This window comes from Eucyclogobius newberryi, unplaced genomic scaffold, assembly GCF_026437365.1.
Source record: "Eucyclogobius newberryi isolate DKJ021-1_F unplaced genomic scaffold, fEucNew1.0.hap1 SCAF_18, whole genome shotgun sequence".
NCBI classification, from domain to species: Eukaryota; Metazoa; Chordata; class Actinopteri; order Gobiiformes; family Gobiidae; genus Eucyclogobius; species Eucyclogobius newberryi.
In genome coordinates, this window is record NW_027315812.1 from 18,980,508 (window position 1) to 18,998,231 (window position 17,724).

The following is a 17,724-nucleotide window of genomic DNA, read 5'->3' on the forward strand; positions in this document are numbered from 1 at the left end:
CATTTAGACACATTTACACACATTTAGACACATTTACACACATTTAGCCTGTAAAGTTCACTTCTCTAAAAGCCCTGTAGCATTTGTAGGTTCAGACACTAAACGGTCTAGTATTCCTTGATAATCCCTAAGACGTCCTGCATGAATATGTATTAGTGGAATGTGTCAATGGCAGATTTGCGTGCCACTGGAAATGGGATCCTGAAAGCTGCCTTTAAGCTAGTTCAAGTCCAGGCTAAGTCCTTCTACGCCACCGGTCACAATGAACCCACTCATTGCAGAAAGTCACTACACAAGGCTTTGCTCCACCTCTGACCACTTTTACATATACTTGTTACAGAACCGCTAGTAATGAATGCTTTGCTCCAGAATTTAGATCTCAATTTAGTAAATTGCTTAAATTGTAGAAAAGTGAACTTAATTTGTGTACACACGCTCACAAAAGGGGATAAAAAGCCAATGGGAAAGTCATTCCCAATAAAAATAAGAGAAAATGAGAGAACAATATATAATTGAATAAAAATGGACCCAAATGAAGCTAAGATTTCTGCATGCCGACGGCACAAAGAAAGAATGAAACTGCTCATACATGTTGACACCTTCATTGACACACATGACTTCCCATAATGATGTCTTTAGCTCACAGTTCAGCACCACGCTGACATCTGTGTGTGCAGATCTGTGTGTGATGTAGGCCTAAGCATTGGCTGTGCATGTTCTCCCTGTGTAAGCTGGATCATATGAGCAGGAGCCTCAGGACTGAGGTGTTGGACACAGTCAAGCGGAGGGGGTTGAAGAGAGAAATGTCACATGATTTGTTCCATTCAGTCCAAAACAGGAGGAAAGCAATTAGAGTGTGTGTCCGGGACTGTAGGCCTGAGCAGAGACATTTACCACAAGACGGTAAAGTGCCCCCTCCCCGTTCACATCAGCCTGCAGAGTCTCCTATTTAGACGTGTCACTGATGAGTCTGTGCACATAGAATGTACACACGTTTGTATTTTGTAACAATAAAACATGTTTTATAATTTAAATGGCCTTATGTTGTGGTATCTCTGAGCAGGTTATGGCTAATCACTCTCTATGGAGCCATGTAATTGCTGCTCCAGCAGCCTCCCTCTGAGAGCGATGCAAAATATAACAGTCAGCACTAGTTCAGAGCAGATAGTCCGTTGTTTGAGAGGAACCATAGTAGAAGTACAGTATTTGTTAGTTTGTCACACAGCCGTGTGTGTTTTAGTGGCCTGTTAGGGCACTGTGAGCCAGCACCAGGATGTGATGTCATAGAGGTGACCCAGCTCCAGATGAGGAGGATAAATCTGCCTGACATTTTCATACCAGGACAGTCCCACCTGGCCTCCTCCAGCCACTATTTCAGAGGGTCATAAATGTGTTGTTGCCATCGCATTTGTTCTCTATTATGTTGTGTAACACCTATAACCAATGATACTTGTTTAAGATTCTGATTTGGGACACGATGACTTGTACTGCAATACTTGAAACTTTATCTTTTAGTTTTTATATCTACAGTTTTTCTTTGAACTTGCATGGTGCATTGTGTCACCACCTCCTCCTCCCTCCTTTTTCTGCTCTCCGGTGAATGTTAATGACTGTCTGCACTCTGCAGCCTTTTCTCACAGCGTTACGATCTGCTGCAGTCAGCCATATCTCCAGCAGCTGGAGAAGGCTACACAGGCTGCTTCTATAAGCAATACATGTATTTTATTCTGAATTCATATTTGGACTGGTTGGTTATTGGCTCCAGAGTTGTGATTGTTGGCAGTGCCATGAGCGGATGCTGTTATAGCTACAGTATAGTTACATAAGCAGTGTTACATGGACCACACTAAAGCCACTAACGGCAGCTGTCAGGTCGGGTCATCTAACCTGTTTCCCTGTATTCTCTCCAATGTGTAATATGTAATAGTTATCATTCCGATATCAGCATGTAGCAGTTAAAAAACCTTTCCTGGATGACAGAATGATATCATGAACAAGTGTTCTTTGTCAGTCATTGTGGTATGAAGAAAAAACGCTCACATTTAACACAGGCTGTCACCTTCCTTAGCTCGCTGATACGCCTCCCAGTTGTCACATTAAACATTATAGATGTTATACTCTTCTTATTGTGAAAGCCCTCAAACTTGATTCGAGTTTGTGACTCATTCAACATTAAGTATTAAACGTGCCTGAGGTCATGTTGGTGTGTTTGGCCTGAAGGAAATAACTGCTGATCTAACACTGATCCCAGTGCATTGATCAGACTTGTCGCAACAGATTTATTTAGTAGTTACATATACTAAAGAACTATTGCACTGTTCTTCCAGTTCAGTCATGCTCCTTTGTGCAAAGACTACTGCTGAAAATGGGAGCTTTAGTGGGAAGGTGTGCCATATCTCCTCTTTCAATAGGGGGCTATTTTTAAATTCATTGAGATTAATTTGGTTGCTAGAATAATCCAACTGAATAAATGTTATACTCGCCAATGAGCAATTGGCTGCAAGCTTCTACAATAATGCCCCCTTCTGGCCGAATGTGTAGCGTGCATTTTGTACAAATCTGTTATTTTCTCTATGACTCAAAGAAGTATTTCCATCTGTGTACAGGTACAAGGGGCAGTAGTGTCCAGCGTCATTGTCTCGTCTCTCATTCAGTTCATTCAGAACCAAAGGACTCTGTGACACCACAGTCTCCTTTACGTTTATTTTTCACCCTTTGTGTGACCTTTCGAATGTCTGTTGCTATGACGACTGTCTAGCTGCCGAGATGGCTGCAGTCGCTTAGTGAGATGGTTAAACTGTGTGGCAGTCGACGCCAGCGCACACATAAAGGCTTCCAGGCATTGACTCCTATCACCACCAGGGGAGGCTGTAAGAGGAATGAACTAATTAGTGGCTCGCTGTGCACCATTTATATCATCCTGACACTTTGATGCCTGGCTTTACTAAGAGGAAACAGAACAAGAACAACATTATTCTTTCTGATGTTTTTCACAGAGACCTAAAGGCTGGAAATATTCTCCTTGGTGATGATGGATCAGTGCAGATAGCAGGTACTTCAGTCCTGAGCATTTGTTTCATTTACAAGTTAGTAAACCAGCTTGAATTGGGGTTTTCTGAGCTTTATTTAGTTAAGTCATAATTAAGCTCATTGTCTTTAATAGCCAGGCAGTGCTTGGTACAGCTCACTCCTTTCTCTTTCCTCACAGACTTTGGAGTCAGTGCGTTTCTAGCCACGGGCGGCGACATGACCAGGAATAAAGTACGCAAGACGTTTGTGGGGACACCATGTTGGATGGCCCCAGAAGTCATGGAGCAGGTCAGTCTTCATTCAAGTAATGGAGCTGTGCAACGAATCTATGGTCTGCAGAAGTGCCACAATATCATATTATGGTTACAATTACTGTGTGAAGAGACATTAGTTATATTGTGACCTGAATGATGATAAATTATTGATAGACTGAATAATCTTGACATCCTTTGTGCCTTTTGATCTTTATTATTCAAGAGTAATTAGCTGCAAGAAACAACTCTGAACACAAACTACTAAATGCATTGTGTATTGCTGCATATTGTAAACTTTTTAGCTCCTCTTTGCAGCACTGTTGTTCAAGCTGAATATAAATGTGTGTTTTGACAGGTTAGGGGTTATGATTTTAAAGCTGATATCTGGAGCTTTGGGATCACGGCCATCGAGCTCGCCACAGGAGCCGCACCTTATCACAAATACCCTCCAATGAAGGCGAGTACAAAGCCCATATGGCCATGTAACTGTGTATTTGGATTATCTGTGTCTTACTTTTGCCCTGGTGAAATCGTCACGTTGTATTTTCTTGAATGCCGCAGGTTTTAATGCTGACGCTGCAGAACGACCCTCCCTCTTTGGAGACGGGCATCACAGACAAAGAGATGGTAAAAAAATATGGCAAATCGTTCCGGAAAATGATCTCCCTGTGTCTACAAAAAGACCCAGAGAAAAGGTCTCGACAACTTTGATAACGCGCTGTATCCTCCTCGTTCCATTAGTTATGATTATTTACGCCTTTGCTTTTCTTCTGTTAGGCCAACGTCGTCAGAGTTGTTGAAGAATAAATTTTTCCAAAAAGCAAAGGTAGGTACGAAGTCGATTCATCTTTTTTCCCTAAAGAGATGTCAGTCGTAGCTGGTATTATTATTCTCTTCTCATCCTCACTATTAAAATAAACCCTAAAGAAACCATTCTGGCAGCAGTGTTGTTCTTTATGTCTCCAGCAGGCGGCAGCAAAGCATACTCAGTCTTGGTTTGCTTGCACTGACTTGTAAAGGCGTTTTAAATTGTGTAACATTTGAGTGAATATAACTAAATGGATATAACGTGTTGATGTTATGTCTTTATTTTTCAGACTCATGAATATTTACATGACCGGTTACTAGAGAGGGCACCCACAATAACCGAGAGGTCGAAAAGGGTAAAGTTCAGAGTGTAGTTCAAGTTTAGTGACACACTTTGAGAACAACGTCGTGATAAATGGCGTGTTTCAGGTGCGCAGAGTGCCCGGCTCGAGCGGACGGCTGCACAAAACGGAAGACGGCGAATGGGAGTGGAGCGACGACGAGCTGGATGAAGAGAGCGAAGAGGGCAGAGCCGCCGTGGCAGCTTTACGGGTGAGAAACGGTGCTACGATCGTGGAAATATTTCTTTAAACGTGGCGAGATACTTAACCCTGTATGTGTCCCGTGTCTTAACCTCCCCCAGTCCACGTCAAAGTCCTGTCTTTAAATTCCTATGCACTGTTTTGACTGTTTAGTGGCATGCTTGTCTCTCCACTCAGTCTCTTTATGTGTATGTTCTGTCCAACGGCCAAGGAGGAGCAGGGGAAGTCATTTAGCGCCCCCAAACGACAAGTGCGCTTCGCCTACCCACTCGAGCTGCCTGCGTCCAGGGTTGTTCAACTGTCAGCACAATACACATGGCCTCCTCTAACAAGGAAGGGCTCTCCCTGACATATCTAGGTCTTAGTTCCCGTGTAACGAGAACAGACCTGTGGAGTGAGTGGAGATCTATCAAGCGATGCTTTCTTAGGTAGAGAAAAAACCTGCCTCTGAAAACTTTTGGATTCAAGCCGTAGTTTAAATCATTGTTTGCCCCTGACATAATATTGTCTTTATCTTAAATAAAGCCAAGGCAAGGAAGTGCTATAAACCTCGTGTAGTTTGCAGTGGTGTTGTTAAAAACGGGAGACAACTTCCTGGAAGCCATCTGTATTTCTATTATTATAATTTTTTTCTAAATCAAGATTTTACTGACAAAATTGGTTTGACATAATCTAAAGCAAATTACTTCTTTACCCTGATAGACTTCCTTTGTAATCCCTAATAACTTTCTATGTAAAATCACTGCTACTTCAGTTCTTGCCTTTTTGTGGACAAACGGACTCTAGTATTGTCCGTCTGTCTCCATTAGGGTCTGTATTATACCTTCTTTTCTTCACGTTCATTTCTAACTATACATCTATTAATTCATTTTCTCCTTCCTACACAGCTTTTCCAATCGCAAAACTAAAAAATAAATATATTCACTCGTTTACAACTCAAGTCTTAACAATAGAATGCATTAATTTTGTACAAATCATGTTCTTTACAAACTCCTGCTTGGCCAAATCTAGCTTTACTATTTGCTGACCAAACAAGCTTTCAAAATGTCTTTTTTTCCTTTTTTGGTCATTGTATTCACACATCACATCATCACAAACGGATCAGGCAGAGATTTTACATCCGCTTTACGTTTCTCTTGACTGGAGACGGGCAAACGGTACATAAACCTACAAAGATGAGACCGTAAACGAGTATGCTATTTTGTGCTGGTATTTCGTTTTTATTTGACTTTTTTTTTTGTTTTTCAAATCTGTGTGCATTCTGTGTGTTCTTTGCATCCAGTAGTGTGCGTTTTTTATTTCAGCCTCGTTCAAATAAACCTGAAGTATTTGTTGATGATCTTTGTTCTCTTTCAGTCGCCACGCGTGAAGGAGAACCCAGAGAATTCAGAGGTACGTTTCAATAATAATTCCGTCTGTGTTCTTACGTGACTCATTTGAGGTGGGTTTGTCAGATTTTTCAGACTCCTGACCCTTTAAGCACTCATCTCCAGCCCCCTGTGGTCCCTCTACATCAGGCCCCTCAGCCCGCTGCACCTCTCAGCCCCCTGACCAGTGTCCCAGCGGGCTCTCCTCCTGCTGTTGCTGTCCCAACACAGGTCAGACAGCTCATGTTTGTTCAGTGGTCGAAAAAAGTACCTGATATTTACCAGAAAACGTCATCTTGTCACAGGCTCCAGCTGCCTCAGGCGACATGAATGCTTCTATTAGTTTGGTATTAAGGTTAAGGTAAGTTATGTGTTTATTAAATCATATTATCATCAAATAATCTGGATTTAATTTGTTTTCTTAATGTTTTCTTGTCTTAGAAATTCAAAGAAGGAGCTGAATGATATCCGCTTTGATTTTATGCCAGGAAGAGGTAAATCGCTTATTCCCAGTTTGTCGGTTTAAAAAAGAGAGGCATTTATGGATAATTAAGAGAAATGGCCACTGAGTCATTTATTATTTCAAGTATGTCTCTGTTTCCTTCACAGACACCGCAGAGGGCGTGTCCCAGGAGCTGGTGTCTGCGGGCCTGGTCGATGGCAGGGATTTAGTTGTAGGTTAGTCATGTTCTGTCTCCTTGTTTAAAAAGAAATGTCTCAAATATGATCATCTGAAACATAAATCATTAAAACATTGTGTCCTATTCTCTTAGTTGCTGCAAACCTGCAAAAAATTGTTGATGCGCCTCCAGCAAATAGGAATGTAACTTTCAAACTGGTAAGAATTGTGTTTATATTGTATTTAAGTTTGACATGTTTGTTTATGACTTGTTTTCTGTTTGCTCCAGGCTTCAGGCATCGAAGGATCCGAACTCCCAGATGACATCAAACTCATGGGCTTTGCTCAGCTTAGCATTAATTAAAAACATTGTTCTACTTGGGACAGTAACATGACAAAATGTGAAAACAAAATAAAAATAAAATAGTTTATTGCATTTTTCTTTTCTTTTGATGGCTGTAAAGAAACCACCACTGCCAAAGAAAGAGCGTTCCTCGTCTGTTGGATGTCAGTGGCACGATGGCGCTGAACGGCTCACTAAACACTTGAGAGATGTTTACAGTGAAAACGATGGAAGGATGCAACTCTCTCACCATCAGCGTTCAGTGGTTTCCTTAGCAGCTTAGTTTCTTATCTAATTGTGATGCATTTGCACAATCTGAACGAATGCCCTTCAGCCTGAAGTGTAACAATGCCTTATATCCATTGGAACTACTGAGCGCTTGTCAACGTACCAGAATGACGTGGTCTGAAATGTGCACGCCGGGTTCCATGTTGTAGCCACATGTTTTGGAATTTGTTTCTCTTAAAATGAACTAAAGTGCATTTTGTTCATGTGAAAATATTAGTACTTGATTTAACATCTGGTCTGTAAATACGGACATGCGGCTTTCATCCGTTTTGATAAGTTTGTGTTTCACTCTAGGCCTTTTTTATGTCTTATGTTGGGTTATGTGAAGGAAGGTGACCATATGAACACACTATGAATATCCAAACTTTATGTCTAAAACTAATGTTTGTTTTTGCCTTCATAAATGTACTGTTCAATGGGACTGTAGCTAAATGCTTGGTCTTCCCATTATGTCCCAATCAGCCCCTGATTATTATTATTGATAGAAACAACACTTCCATTTAAACTTGCTTCTCAATCGCCTTTGTCACTTGTTTTACACAACTGTAAAAAACATTTGCTCTATTATGATTGTAAATGGAAAGGCACAACAGGATCTGTCAGCTATGCTTTAGGTGTTTGGGGTTTTTGCAATACTTAGTGAATGTTCATCTTGCAGTTGGCACACAACACCACCATGGGCGTCGACTCGAGTTTACTCCCATCATGTAAAATTCCCGCACCTTTTATTGTCAAAAGCACTTCTCGATGCCATATATTTTAAGGACAAATGTAGAGCGATGCCTAAGATGTAAACATTTTAGCCAGCCTTAAATCAAAAATGACCAAGTGTATTTTTCTGTCTTTAAAGACAAGTGTGTACGTGCAGTATTTGGTGCCATTCTCCTGGAGTGAGAACAGGATTGGTGTGAATGTCGATTACTTGTGAAGTGTGTAAATAAAAGGTGTGTGCGTCTGTTGCCAAAATGGAGCCCTGGTTTTAACAGAGGTGATCTTCTATTAACTGTTCGATATTTTCACATTTCTCATGTAACTGTTTTTTGTTAGGTTGACCAACTGTAGCAACTGAATATGTCCGGCAAAAAGACTTTGTTGTTAAATAATGCAATAACTCAAGGCTGTACAATATTTGGATTTTCAGTTTTTCATTCTTTTGTTTGTTTTGGATCACTCTTGATTTCAAAGCATGTTTCTCTTATTAATTTCAATCAATAAAAAATTAGCGTATCATTTTTTTGATTCTTTTTTTTTTTTAAACAAAGTCAAACAAACTTTTGACAAACAACAAATTCAAAACAAAGTATGCAACAAATATACAGTTAAGCCTAATAATATTTTGACAGTGACACGATTTGAAATGAAACGACTACAACGGAATTGAAGTGCAGACTTTAAGGTTTCATTCAAGGGGTTAAACAAAAATATATGATTAAATATGTAGGAATTGTCGCTATTTTTATACAAATGCGCCTCTTTTCAGGGGCTCAAAAGTAATTGGACAAATAAACATAACTCAAAGTAAAATGTTACTTTTCAATATTTAGTTGAGAATCCTTTGCAGTCAATGCTTTGCCCTTTAAAGTTGTGGCTTGCTGCTTGTTTTGAGTCTTTCTGTCTTACGTTTTGTCTTGAGCAAGTGAAATGCATGAGCGATTGGGTTGAGAGCTGGTGTGACCATTGCACAATATTCCACTTCTTTGCTTTAAAAAACTCTGTGTCATCCAATCAACTTTGCTGCATTTGGCTGAATCTGAGCAGAAAGTATATCCCTACACTCTTCAGAATTCACCCGGCTACTTCTGTCTTTTGTCACATCAGCAGTAAACACAAGTGACCCAGTGCCATTGGAAGCCTTACATGCCCATGGTGCTTGGATCATGGACTTTCTTCTTCCCATCATTCTGGTACAGGTTGATCTCAAGTCTTATCTGTCCAAAGAATGCTTTTCCAGAACTGGGCTGGCTTCTTCCGGTGTTTTTTCTATTTTTGAGACTGTTTAATGGTTTGCACCTTGTGGTGAATCCTTTGTATTTACTCTCATGAAGTCTTCTCTTTGTGGTAGACTTAGATACTGATACACCTACTACCTGGACTTTTCTTCACTGGAGTGGATGTTGTTGGATTCTGCAATCATTCACCTCTGTTGTCTTCAGTGGAAGTCCAGGCCTGTTGGAGTTCCAAGCTCACCAGTACTCTCTTTTTTCTCAGAATGTTTGATTTGGCCACTCCCAACATTTCTGCTCTTTCTGATGGATTTCTTCTTTTTCAGCCTCAGGATGGTTTCTTTCACCTCCATTGAGAGCAACTTTGACCACATGTTGTGTTCACAACAACTGCTTCCAAACGCAAACTCTACTCCTGGAATCAACTCCAGACCTTTTAACTGCTTAATCGATGGTCCCTTGAAAAAGAGGCGGCTACATATTAAAAGAGCTGTAATTTCCTAAACCCTTGCTCCAAATTTGATTTTAATACTCTCAAATGACAGCTGAGAGTCTGCAATTTATTATATATTTCTGGGCCTAACTGTATGTTGTTCAATTGCATAAGTCTTTATTGGAGCCAGGATTACCTTTTTCCCCAGAGTGAAAATGACTTCAACTTAATATACAAATATACTACTAATAATAATAATAATAAAGTTTGGTCCTGATCTTGGTCCTGTTCTAGTTCTAGCTTTATTCATGATCTAGTCAAGGTTAGTTGCAGGTTCAGAACCAATTTGTTGGTTGTCTTAATGTATCTTATTAGCTAAATCTGCTTTTTAAACAAGTCCTGCACAGAAGGTGAGAGGGGCTCAGTGATATGACTTGAAGAAAAAATAGAATCCAGTTGCTGATCAAAATTAAAGGTCTTTAAAGGTCTTTTGGCCCAAATCTGAGTCTCATTTCCTCGTGGCATGGACTGCCGATTAGTCCTGCCACGTATCAATCATAAAACGCACCTATCGCTCACGTGCAGCTGCGTGTGGTTCGTCCCCACGTTTCCGCGTGTCCAAGCGCATTGATCTATCATAGTATAGTTCCCTCAGTGTACGGGACAAAATGAAGACGGAGAAAGACAGTTCGAGCTGACGCAGAAGTGGACGGAAATCTACAGGAGACGAGAGAAGCGATGCGCTCCGTTGCGCTAATAAACAAACGCACGTGTGTGTTGTATCAGTCCGCACGGGGGAGTGCGCATGCGCACTTCCGCCTGCGTTCTCAAATCGCCAAAAAATCGTCCATTGTGTCTTTAGAGTCAAAGGCGCTGCGAGACCAAAACTACCTCCACTTGAGGAAAGAGAGGAATCCAAAATTACAAATAACTCACAGGATAAAGGCAAGAAGGCTCAAAACATGGTCCTCCATCGCAGACTGAAAACAGACTAACTGGCAGCAGCAGGATGGAGTTCAGAGGTTCAAATCACAAACTGATGAGGAACAAGTGGGCAGCAGCTCATCTGCAACTGACAGGGAGGAGCATCAAAAGACACAAGGGGGAATAACAGGAAGAGGGAGGAGCTGATCCAGGTTCCTCATGACAGTCAGCGGCTCATGTTAATCTCGCATTTAAACTTCAACCTGGAGAGCCTTGGTGTTCCATTCAAATTCAGCGAACAGGTGGTAGGACACATCACTAAACTCTTTAATAATCTTTCCCAGCGGGATTATATATCGAAAAAATGAGACAGGACCCAAAACAGAGCTCTGAGGAACTTCACACAACAAATCAGCTGAATCAGACATAATTTACAGCAACACTAAAACTCCGATCGGATAAATATAAGGAAAAAATATGAAAAAAGAACTGACACTGATTGTCCAATCAGGTCCCTCAATATTTTTAACAGTATATTATGGTCAACAGCGTTGAGTAGTGCACATTTATTATTAACCCGTTTGTAATTACTTGTAACTATTGACACCATGTTTAGCAGTAAAGTAGGCATTGACTCTACTTGTGTTTATATTTAGGCCCGCGCCCCAGCAGGGCGGAGGGCCTATTGCTTCGGCAGCGTTGCAACTGTCTGACTGTTTGGTACCCCGTCGCCCCTGGCAAGTACAGTGAACTAGCCCATGCCGAAGGCATGGATCATGCATACTTACTCCTGCTATGACAGAAATAGTCAACAATTAGTGAATGGGCGTAGCCCATTCACTAATTGTTGACAACAGCAGCGCAAAGCGCTGCATTCCTCCAAAAACCCTCCTGGCATCGTCCCGTACGCGAGAATCCATGCCGCAGGCATGGGCCATGCTTGTATCTGCTCAAATCAATGGAAGTCTATGGGGAGTGGGCGGGGCATCCCGACGGAATAGGGAGTGACGAGAGCGTAAGCGCTCGTAATGATGATTCCACCCCATGGCGGCATCGGGAAGGCTTAGAGCTTTCAAACGATGTATCATTTGTTGTTATAGTGGAAACGGCTATATTGTTTTTGCTAAAAATATTATTATTTTTATTTTTTTTATTTTTCTTCTTCTGCGCTTTGATCTCTAATTTGACCTCCTGAACATGCTCAAAAACTCACCAAACTTTGCCCAAAATTCAGAATCGGCGAAAAATTTGATTTTTTCTGGGCCATTTTTTTTTTCGTTAAAAAATGGCGCGACAGCGCCACCGACAAAAGTCAAAATACATTGCGCCTATGGGAGACGCCCCGAGGTCAACTTTGTCGTAGAGCTACGAAATTCAGGACACGCATTCCTCTCGTGAGGACAAAAAAAATATATCATTGTGGCCACGCCCCCAGACTTACCCTATGCCCGCCATCTTCCTTTGAAAATGAAAACAAGCTGAGTTAGCCATTTTGTTCACGTCAAACTTTGACGAACTCCTCCTAGGGCGTTTTGCCCACCAACTTCAAAATCGGCGTACGTCCTCTGGACAAGTGGGGCATCTAAAGTTATCCAAATTTTTGGTATACCTTTTACGCTCTGTGTGCGGCGCAGCCGCAAAGTTGGACCACTTATTGCTAATCTAAAAATTGCTCCCATTTGATCAAAACGAGTCCGATTAGGACCATATTTGAATCAGTTGTTAAACTTTCTAGTTTGGACCAGTTTATGATGACAAAATTGAAATGGGCGCGATAGCGCCCCCTACAGAGTGACCTTTAAATTAACATTGAAGGTCAAAAATTAGTTTTACCAAAATGTTCTAAACTTTACCCAAAATTCTATTTTGCCGTCCCGATCAAAAAAGCCAATCAGACAAATGCCTTAATTTTTACGGCGTAGTCGTAGCGATGACAGAAACCTCCCATGTTATCCCTATGGGAAAACCGCAAAATCTCTCAAATATCCACATTTTTATGTTTCACACTTTAACGAACTCCTCCTAGTGCGTTTTGCCCACCAACCTCAAAATCGGTGTACGTCTTCTAGACAAGTGGGGCATCTAAAGTTATCCAAATTTTAAGGATAGCTTTTACGGTCTCTGTGCGACGGAGCGGCAAACGTTTCCCAGAATTCTGACTATTTGGCCTTCAGAGTGGCCTATAAACAATAGAGTTTTTCCAAATGACATGATATTTTGAACAAAATTCTAATTTGCCATCCTGATCATTAAAGTATGAGAGCCAAAGTCATATTTTGTACGGCGTAACCGTAGCGATGACAGAAACATCCCATGTTATCCTTATGGGAAAATCGCAGAATCGCTCAAATCACCACATTTTTACGCTTCACACTTTAACGAACTCCTCCTAGGGCGATTGCCCGATCAAGTTCATATTTGGGGGAAATCATCTACACAAGCGGGGCATCAAAATTTATCCATATTTTGATTTTAAGTGGTACGGTCTCTGTGCCATGGAGCTGCAAATATACTGTCACAAATGGGGAAACGCCAAATCTTTGAAATGTTCACATTTACGCTTCACACTTTAACGAACTCCTCCGTGGGCAATAGCTCGATCAAGCTTTACTTTGGGAAATATCATCTACACAAGCGGGGCATCAAAAGTTATCCATATTTATATTCTAAGTGCTACGGTCTCTGTTCGGCGGCGCAGCAAATTTGACTGACACTTGTGTTCATTTGCACTGGATTGGCCATGTCCAATGTGTCGCCGTCTGTCAAGTTCTTTTTTAATTCAACACACAATAAGGGCGCCATCTTTATCAAGTCGAAAGCGCAGAGTCGGAAGGCCGGCGGCCCGCGAGGGCCGTTGGATGCCGCTTGCGGCTTTAATATTCTTTCTTCTTTCTTTCTTTCTTTCTTTCTTCTCGGGACCAACCCCCCTATTTTTCACAAAGTGAACATTGACGAAAAGTCACAACAATTTGCACACCTCTAAAAATCGTGCCTCTCTACATTCTGGCTATTTCCCTTTTCTAAAATAAAAAAATTGGCGCGTCAGCGCCCCCAAATGTACCAAAAATGCATTGAGAGATGGGAAATGACCCAAAAAAAATCTGATCGTAGAATCATGAAATTAGGCGCAGAGGTCGATAGTGACAAGAGAAGTAAAAAATATTATTACGGCAACGCCGTCCGCCCAACCAAATGTCGGCCATATTGCTTCAAAAATGGCTAAACATGACTTCGGAGTTTTTCCAAACGTCGTACTTTTACGAACTCCTCCCAGGGCGTTGGCCCTAAAAAGCTGAAATTTGGTGAAAATGCTACTGAGGAGTGGGACATCAAAAGTTATCCAAATTACATTGATACCTCTCACGGTCTCTGTGCGGCAAAGCCGCAAACTGTAGCAAGAATTTCAGAAATCTCCCAAATTTAACATTTCTGCCGTTTGCGCAGATAAAGTCCGAATTGCGTCAAATTAGAATCAGTTGTTAAACTCTTTGCCCTAAACCTACTTGAAGTGAAATAAATTAATTTGGAGCCACAGCGCCCCCTACAGATTTTATATGGAGGTTAAATATTTAGTTTTGCGAAATTATATGAAATTTGACACACAACTCAATTTTGGCATCCCCATCAAAAAAGTCAATGAGACCCATGTCATAATTGTTATGGCTTTGCCGTAACGATGACCGAAACCTTTCATGTTATTCCAATGGGGAAATCGCCAGAACATGTTTACACTTTAGACTTTCACAAACTCCTCTTAGGGCGTTAGACATATTAACCTGAAATTTGGTGAGACTCATCTTCAGGGGTGGACCATCAAAAGTTATCCACATTTTTATTCAAAGAGTCACGGTGTCTGTGCGGCAAAGCCGCACATTTTGCCAAGAATTCAAAATAAAATAGCTTTTTGATGGTAAAACAAAGGGGAGAAGATGTGACAGCGTCACAGATTCAGCAGTAGGCGTAATAAAAGGACAATTGGGGCGCGTTAGCGCCCCCTCCTCTTGCGGCGTGGCAGCGGCGGCGTGGCGAGGGCCGATCATTGCCGCTTGCGGCTATATTTTTTTTATTATTTTTCTTGTTCTTCTTCAGCGCTTTGATCTCTAATTTGACCCCCTGAACATGCTCAAAAACTCACCAAACTTTGCCCAAAATTCAGAATCTGCGAAAATTTTTATTTTTTCTGGGCCATTTTTTTTTTCGTTAAAAAATGGCGCGACAGCGCCACCGACAAAAGTCAAAATACATTGCGCCTATGGGAGACGCCCCGAGGTCAACTTTGTCGTAGAGCTACGAAATTCGGGACACGCATTCCTCTCGTGAGGACAAAAAAAAAATATTATAGTGGACTTACCCTATGGCCGCCATCTTCCTTTGAAAATGAAAACACGCTGTGTTAGCCATTTTGTTCACGTCAAACTTTGACGAACTCCTCCTAGGGCGTTTTGCCCACCAACTTCAAAATCGGCAGACGTCCTCTGGACAAGTGGGGCATCTAAAGTTATCCAATTTTTTGAGATACCTTTTACGGTCTGTGTGCGGCGCAGCCGCAAAGTTGGACAACTTATTTTGGAATATTGCAGATCTAAAAATTGCTCCCATTTGATCAAAACCAGTCCGATTAGGACCAAATTTGAATCAGTTGTTAAACTTTCTAGTTTGGACCAGTTTAGGCTGACAAAATTGAAATGGCCGCGATAGCGCCCCCTACAGAGTGACCTTTAAATTAACATTGAAGGTCAAAAATGAGTTTTACCAAAATTGTCTAAACTTTACCCAAAATTCTATTTTGCCGTTCCGATCACAAAAGCCAATCACTAAAATGCCTAAATTTTTACGGCGTAGTCGTAGCGATGACAGAAACCTCCCATGTTATCCCTATGGGAAAACCACAAAATCTCTCAAATTACCACATTTTTATGTTTTACACTTTAACGAAGTCCTCCTAGTGCGTTTTGCCCACCAACCTCAAAATCGGTGTACGTCCTCTAGACAAGTGGTGCATCTAAAGTTATCCAAATTTTAAGGATAACTTTTACGGTCTCTGTGCGACGGAGCCGCAAACGTTTCCCAGAATTCTGACTATTTGGCCTTCAGAGTGGCCTATAAACAATAGTTTTTCCAAATGACATGACATTTTGCACTAAATTCTAATTTGCCATCCTGATCATACAAGTATGAGAGCCAAAGTCATATTTTGTACGGCGTAACCGTAGAGATGACAGAAACATCCCATGTTATCCTTATGGGAAAATCGCAAAATCGCTCAAATCACCACATTTTTACGCTTCACACTTTAACAAACTCCTCCTAGGGCGATTGTCCGATCAAACTCATATTTGGGGAGAATCATCTACACAAGCGGAGCATCAAAAGTTATCCATATTTTGATTTTAAGTACTAGGGTCTCTGTGCAGTAGAGCCGCAAATATATGTCACAAATGGGAAAAACGCCAAATCCTTGAAATGTTCACATTTATGCTTCACACTTTAATGAACTCCTCTGTGGGCAATAGCTCGATCAAGCTCATATTTTGGGAAAATAATCTACACAAGCGGAGCATCAAAAGTTATCCATATTTTTATTCCAAGTGTCACGGTCTCTGTGCGCTGGAGCTGCACATTTGACCGACATTTGTGTTCATTTGCACTGGTTAAGCACAGCATTGTACATGTCCAATGCGTCGCTGTCTTAGTTCTTAGACAATTGCGTTAGCGCCATCTCTGTAAAATGCAGAGAGCAGAGTCGGAAGGCCGGCGGCCCGCGAGGGCCTTTGGATGCCGCTTGCGGCTTTAATTTCTATTCTTTCTCCCAGTTTGACCTGGTATGTGACTGGAGTACTCTAACTGAAACTTCTCAGTCCGTCTACATGTCGGGGCTGCTGATCGGAGCCCTGGTTTTGGGGCTTATGTCTGACAGGTAACAGACTGTATTCTGGTGGTTTATTTCAGAAACATGAAATACATGTTATTCATTTGGCTGATCATTGTGTCTGCTGCAGGTTTGGTCGCTGATTTGTGATCCTGCTGTGTCTCTTCCTCATGATGACTTTGGGGTCATGGGACACAACTCCAGTCCTGGATACAAGTTCCGAGATCACCCTCTCAAGAAACCCAGACTCTACCTCTTCATGGTTTTGTTCTTCACTCGCCGTTTCACCAACAGAACTTTCACCTCCAGCAACTCATCCACAATGTCTGAGATACTCTGCTGCACCTCGGCAACGTGTCCGCCGTTTCCTCTTGCCTTCAGGCGGGCCACATCGGCTTGCAGTCTGTCGAGCCGTGAGCTGTTCTCAGCTTTGATCTTAGCTCTCAATGACGCCAAGTCATGCTGCATTTCACATAACATACGGGCTGTTAAAGTTATGTCCTCTCCTCTGTCCACCCCACATGGACCTCAGGAGTCCATCTGTGTGGCAGGGGCATTCTCAGAAGCCGTTTGTGTGTCATGTTAGCCATGTTAGCCTCGTTAGCTTGTGAGGGGATCTGTTTTCCACCAAGGCTCTGGTCTGAGCCTACTATAGGCTCCTTGTTGGACAGGCTCCCTGCATCTGGACAAATAGTCTATGTCATTCAGTCCAAACTACCTGGTCAGGTCAGCGCCCTTCGGAGCACTTGATGTCCTACGCACTGGGTGTTTTGTCCTACGCACTGGGTGTTTTGTCCTACGCACTGGGTGTTTTGTCCTACGCACTGGGTGTTTTGTGTGTAATGGGAGCGGCACTGTAGTCAAACCTAGAACTTTCTGACCATTCAAGTTGTTGACTTTAGCATCTGCTGCTAATTTGGCATGGTTTTGTTTGTGTACAAATGCCAGTGAACTAAACAGTGCCAAAAGTGGAGACTATCCCATTGTCAGTGTTTAAAACTTACTACTGTGATACATAAGAACAAACTCAATATTTTAAGCTGTGACTTGCTGTGGGGTGTACAGTGGTAGTTAGTCCTAGGTTAAATGCTAAAGGGCATTTTTATCACTATTGTGGTTCTTTTTTTGCGCATTGCCTAAAAATATAACTTCAGATGAGGTCAAGGTGCCTTTATATTTACACTACTCTACACTGCGTTTGTTTTACGATCTCCAAAGGCTATTGGGGTACTCCAGACACTGCGGTCTAGTGTTTTTTCCCTTTGCTCGTGGTTGCTAAGCTGAACAAAGCGCAACAAGATTATT

At 41.7% G+C, this 17,724-nt stretch overlaps 1 protein-coding gene across 2 annotated transcripts in view; it reads left to right on the plus strand.

Moving 5' to 3' along the window:
* oxsr1b (oxidative stress responsive kinase 1b) overlaps nucleotides 1–8,480 on the plus strand; it is a 34,596-nt gene extending 26,116 nt beyond the window's left edge. Inside the window, exons 5-19 of one of the 2 annotated variants that reach the window (XM_072450908.1) lie at nucleotides 2,997–3,052; nucleotides 3,209–3,318; nucleotides 3,640–3,741; nucleotides 3,846–3,979; nucleotides 4,062–4,110; nucleotides 4,382–4,447; nucleotides 4,521–4,643; nucleotides 4,845–4,922; nucleotides 5,990–6,025; nucleotides 6,088–6,231; nucleotides 6,306–6,361; nucleotides 6,442–6,494; nucleotides 6,610–6,678; nucleotides 6,774–6,838; nucleotides 6,909–8,480. In XM_072450908.1, coding sequence (XP_072307009.1) covers nucleotides 2,997–3,052; nucleotides 3,209–3,318; nucleotides 3,640–3,741; nucleotides 3,846–3,979; nucleotides 4,062–4,110; nucleotides 4,382–4,447; nucleotides 4,521–4,643; nucleotides 4,845–4,922; nucleotides 5,990–6,025; nucleotides 6,088–6,231; nucleotides 6,306–6,361; nucleotides 6,442–6,494; nucleotides 6,610–6,678; nucleotides 6,774–6,838; nucleotides 6,909–6,983 — 1,216 coding nt within the window. In that variant the 3' untranslated portion in view covers nucleotides 6,984–8,480. The remainder of the gene's footprint in view (nucleotides 1–2,996; nucleotides 3,053–3,208; nucleotides 3,319–3,639; nucleotides 3,742–3,845; nucleotides 3,980–4,061; nucleotides 4,111–4,381; nucleotides 4,448–4,520; nucleotides 4,644–4,844; nucleotides 4,923–5,989; nucleotides 6,026–6,087; nucleotides 6,232–6,305; nucleotides 6,362–6,441; nucleotides 6,495–6,609; nucleotides 6,679–6,773; nucleotides 6,839–6,908) is intronic. The other variant, XM_072450909.1, reaches the window with a different exon arrangement.
* The last annotated feature ends 9,244 nt before the right edge of the window (nucleotides 8,481–17,724 follow it).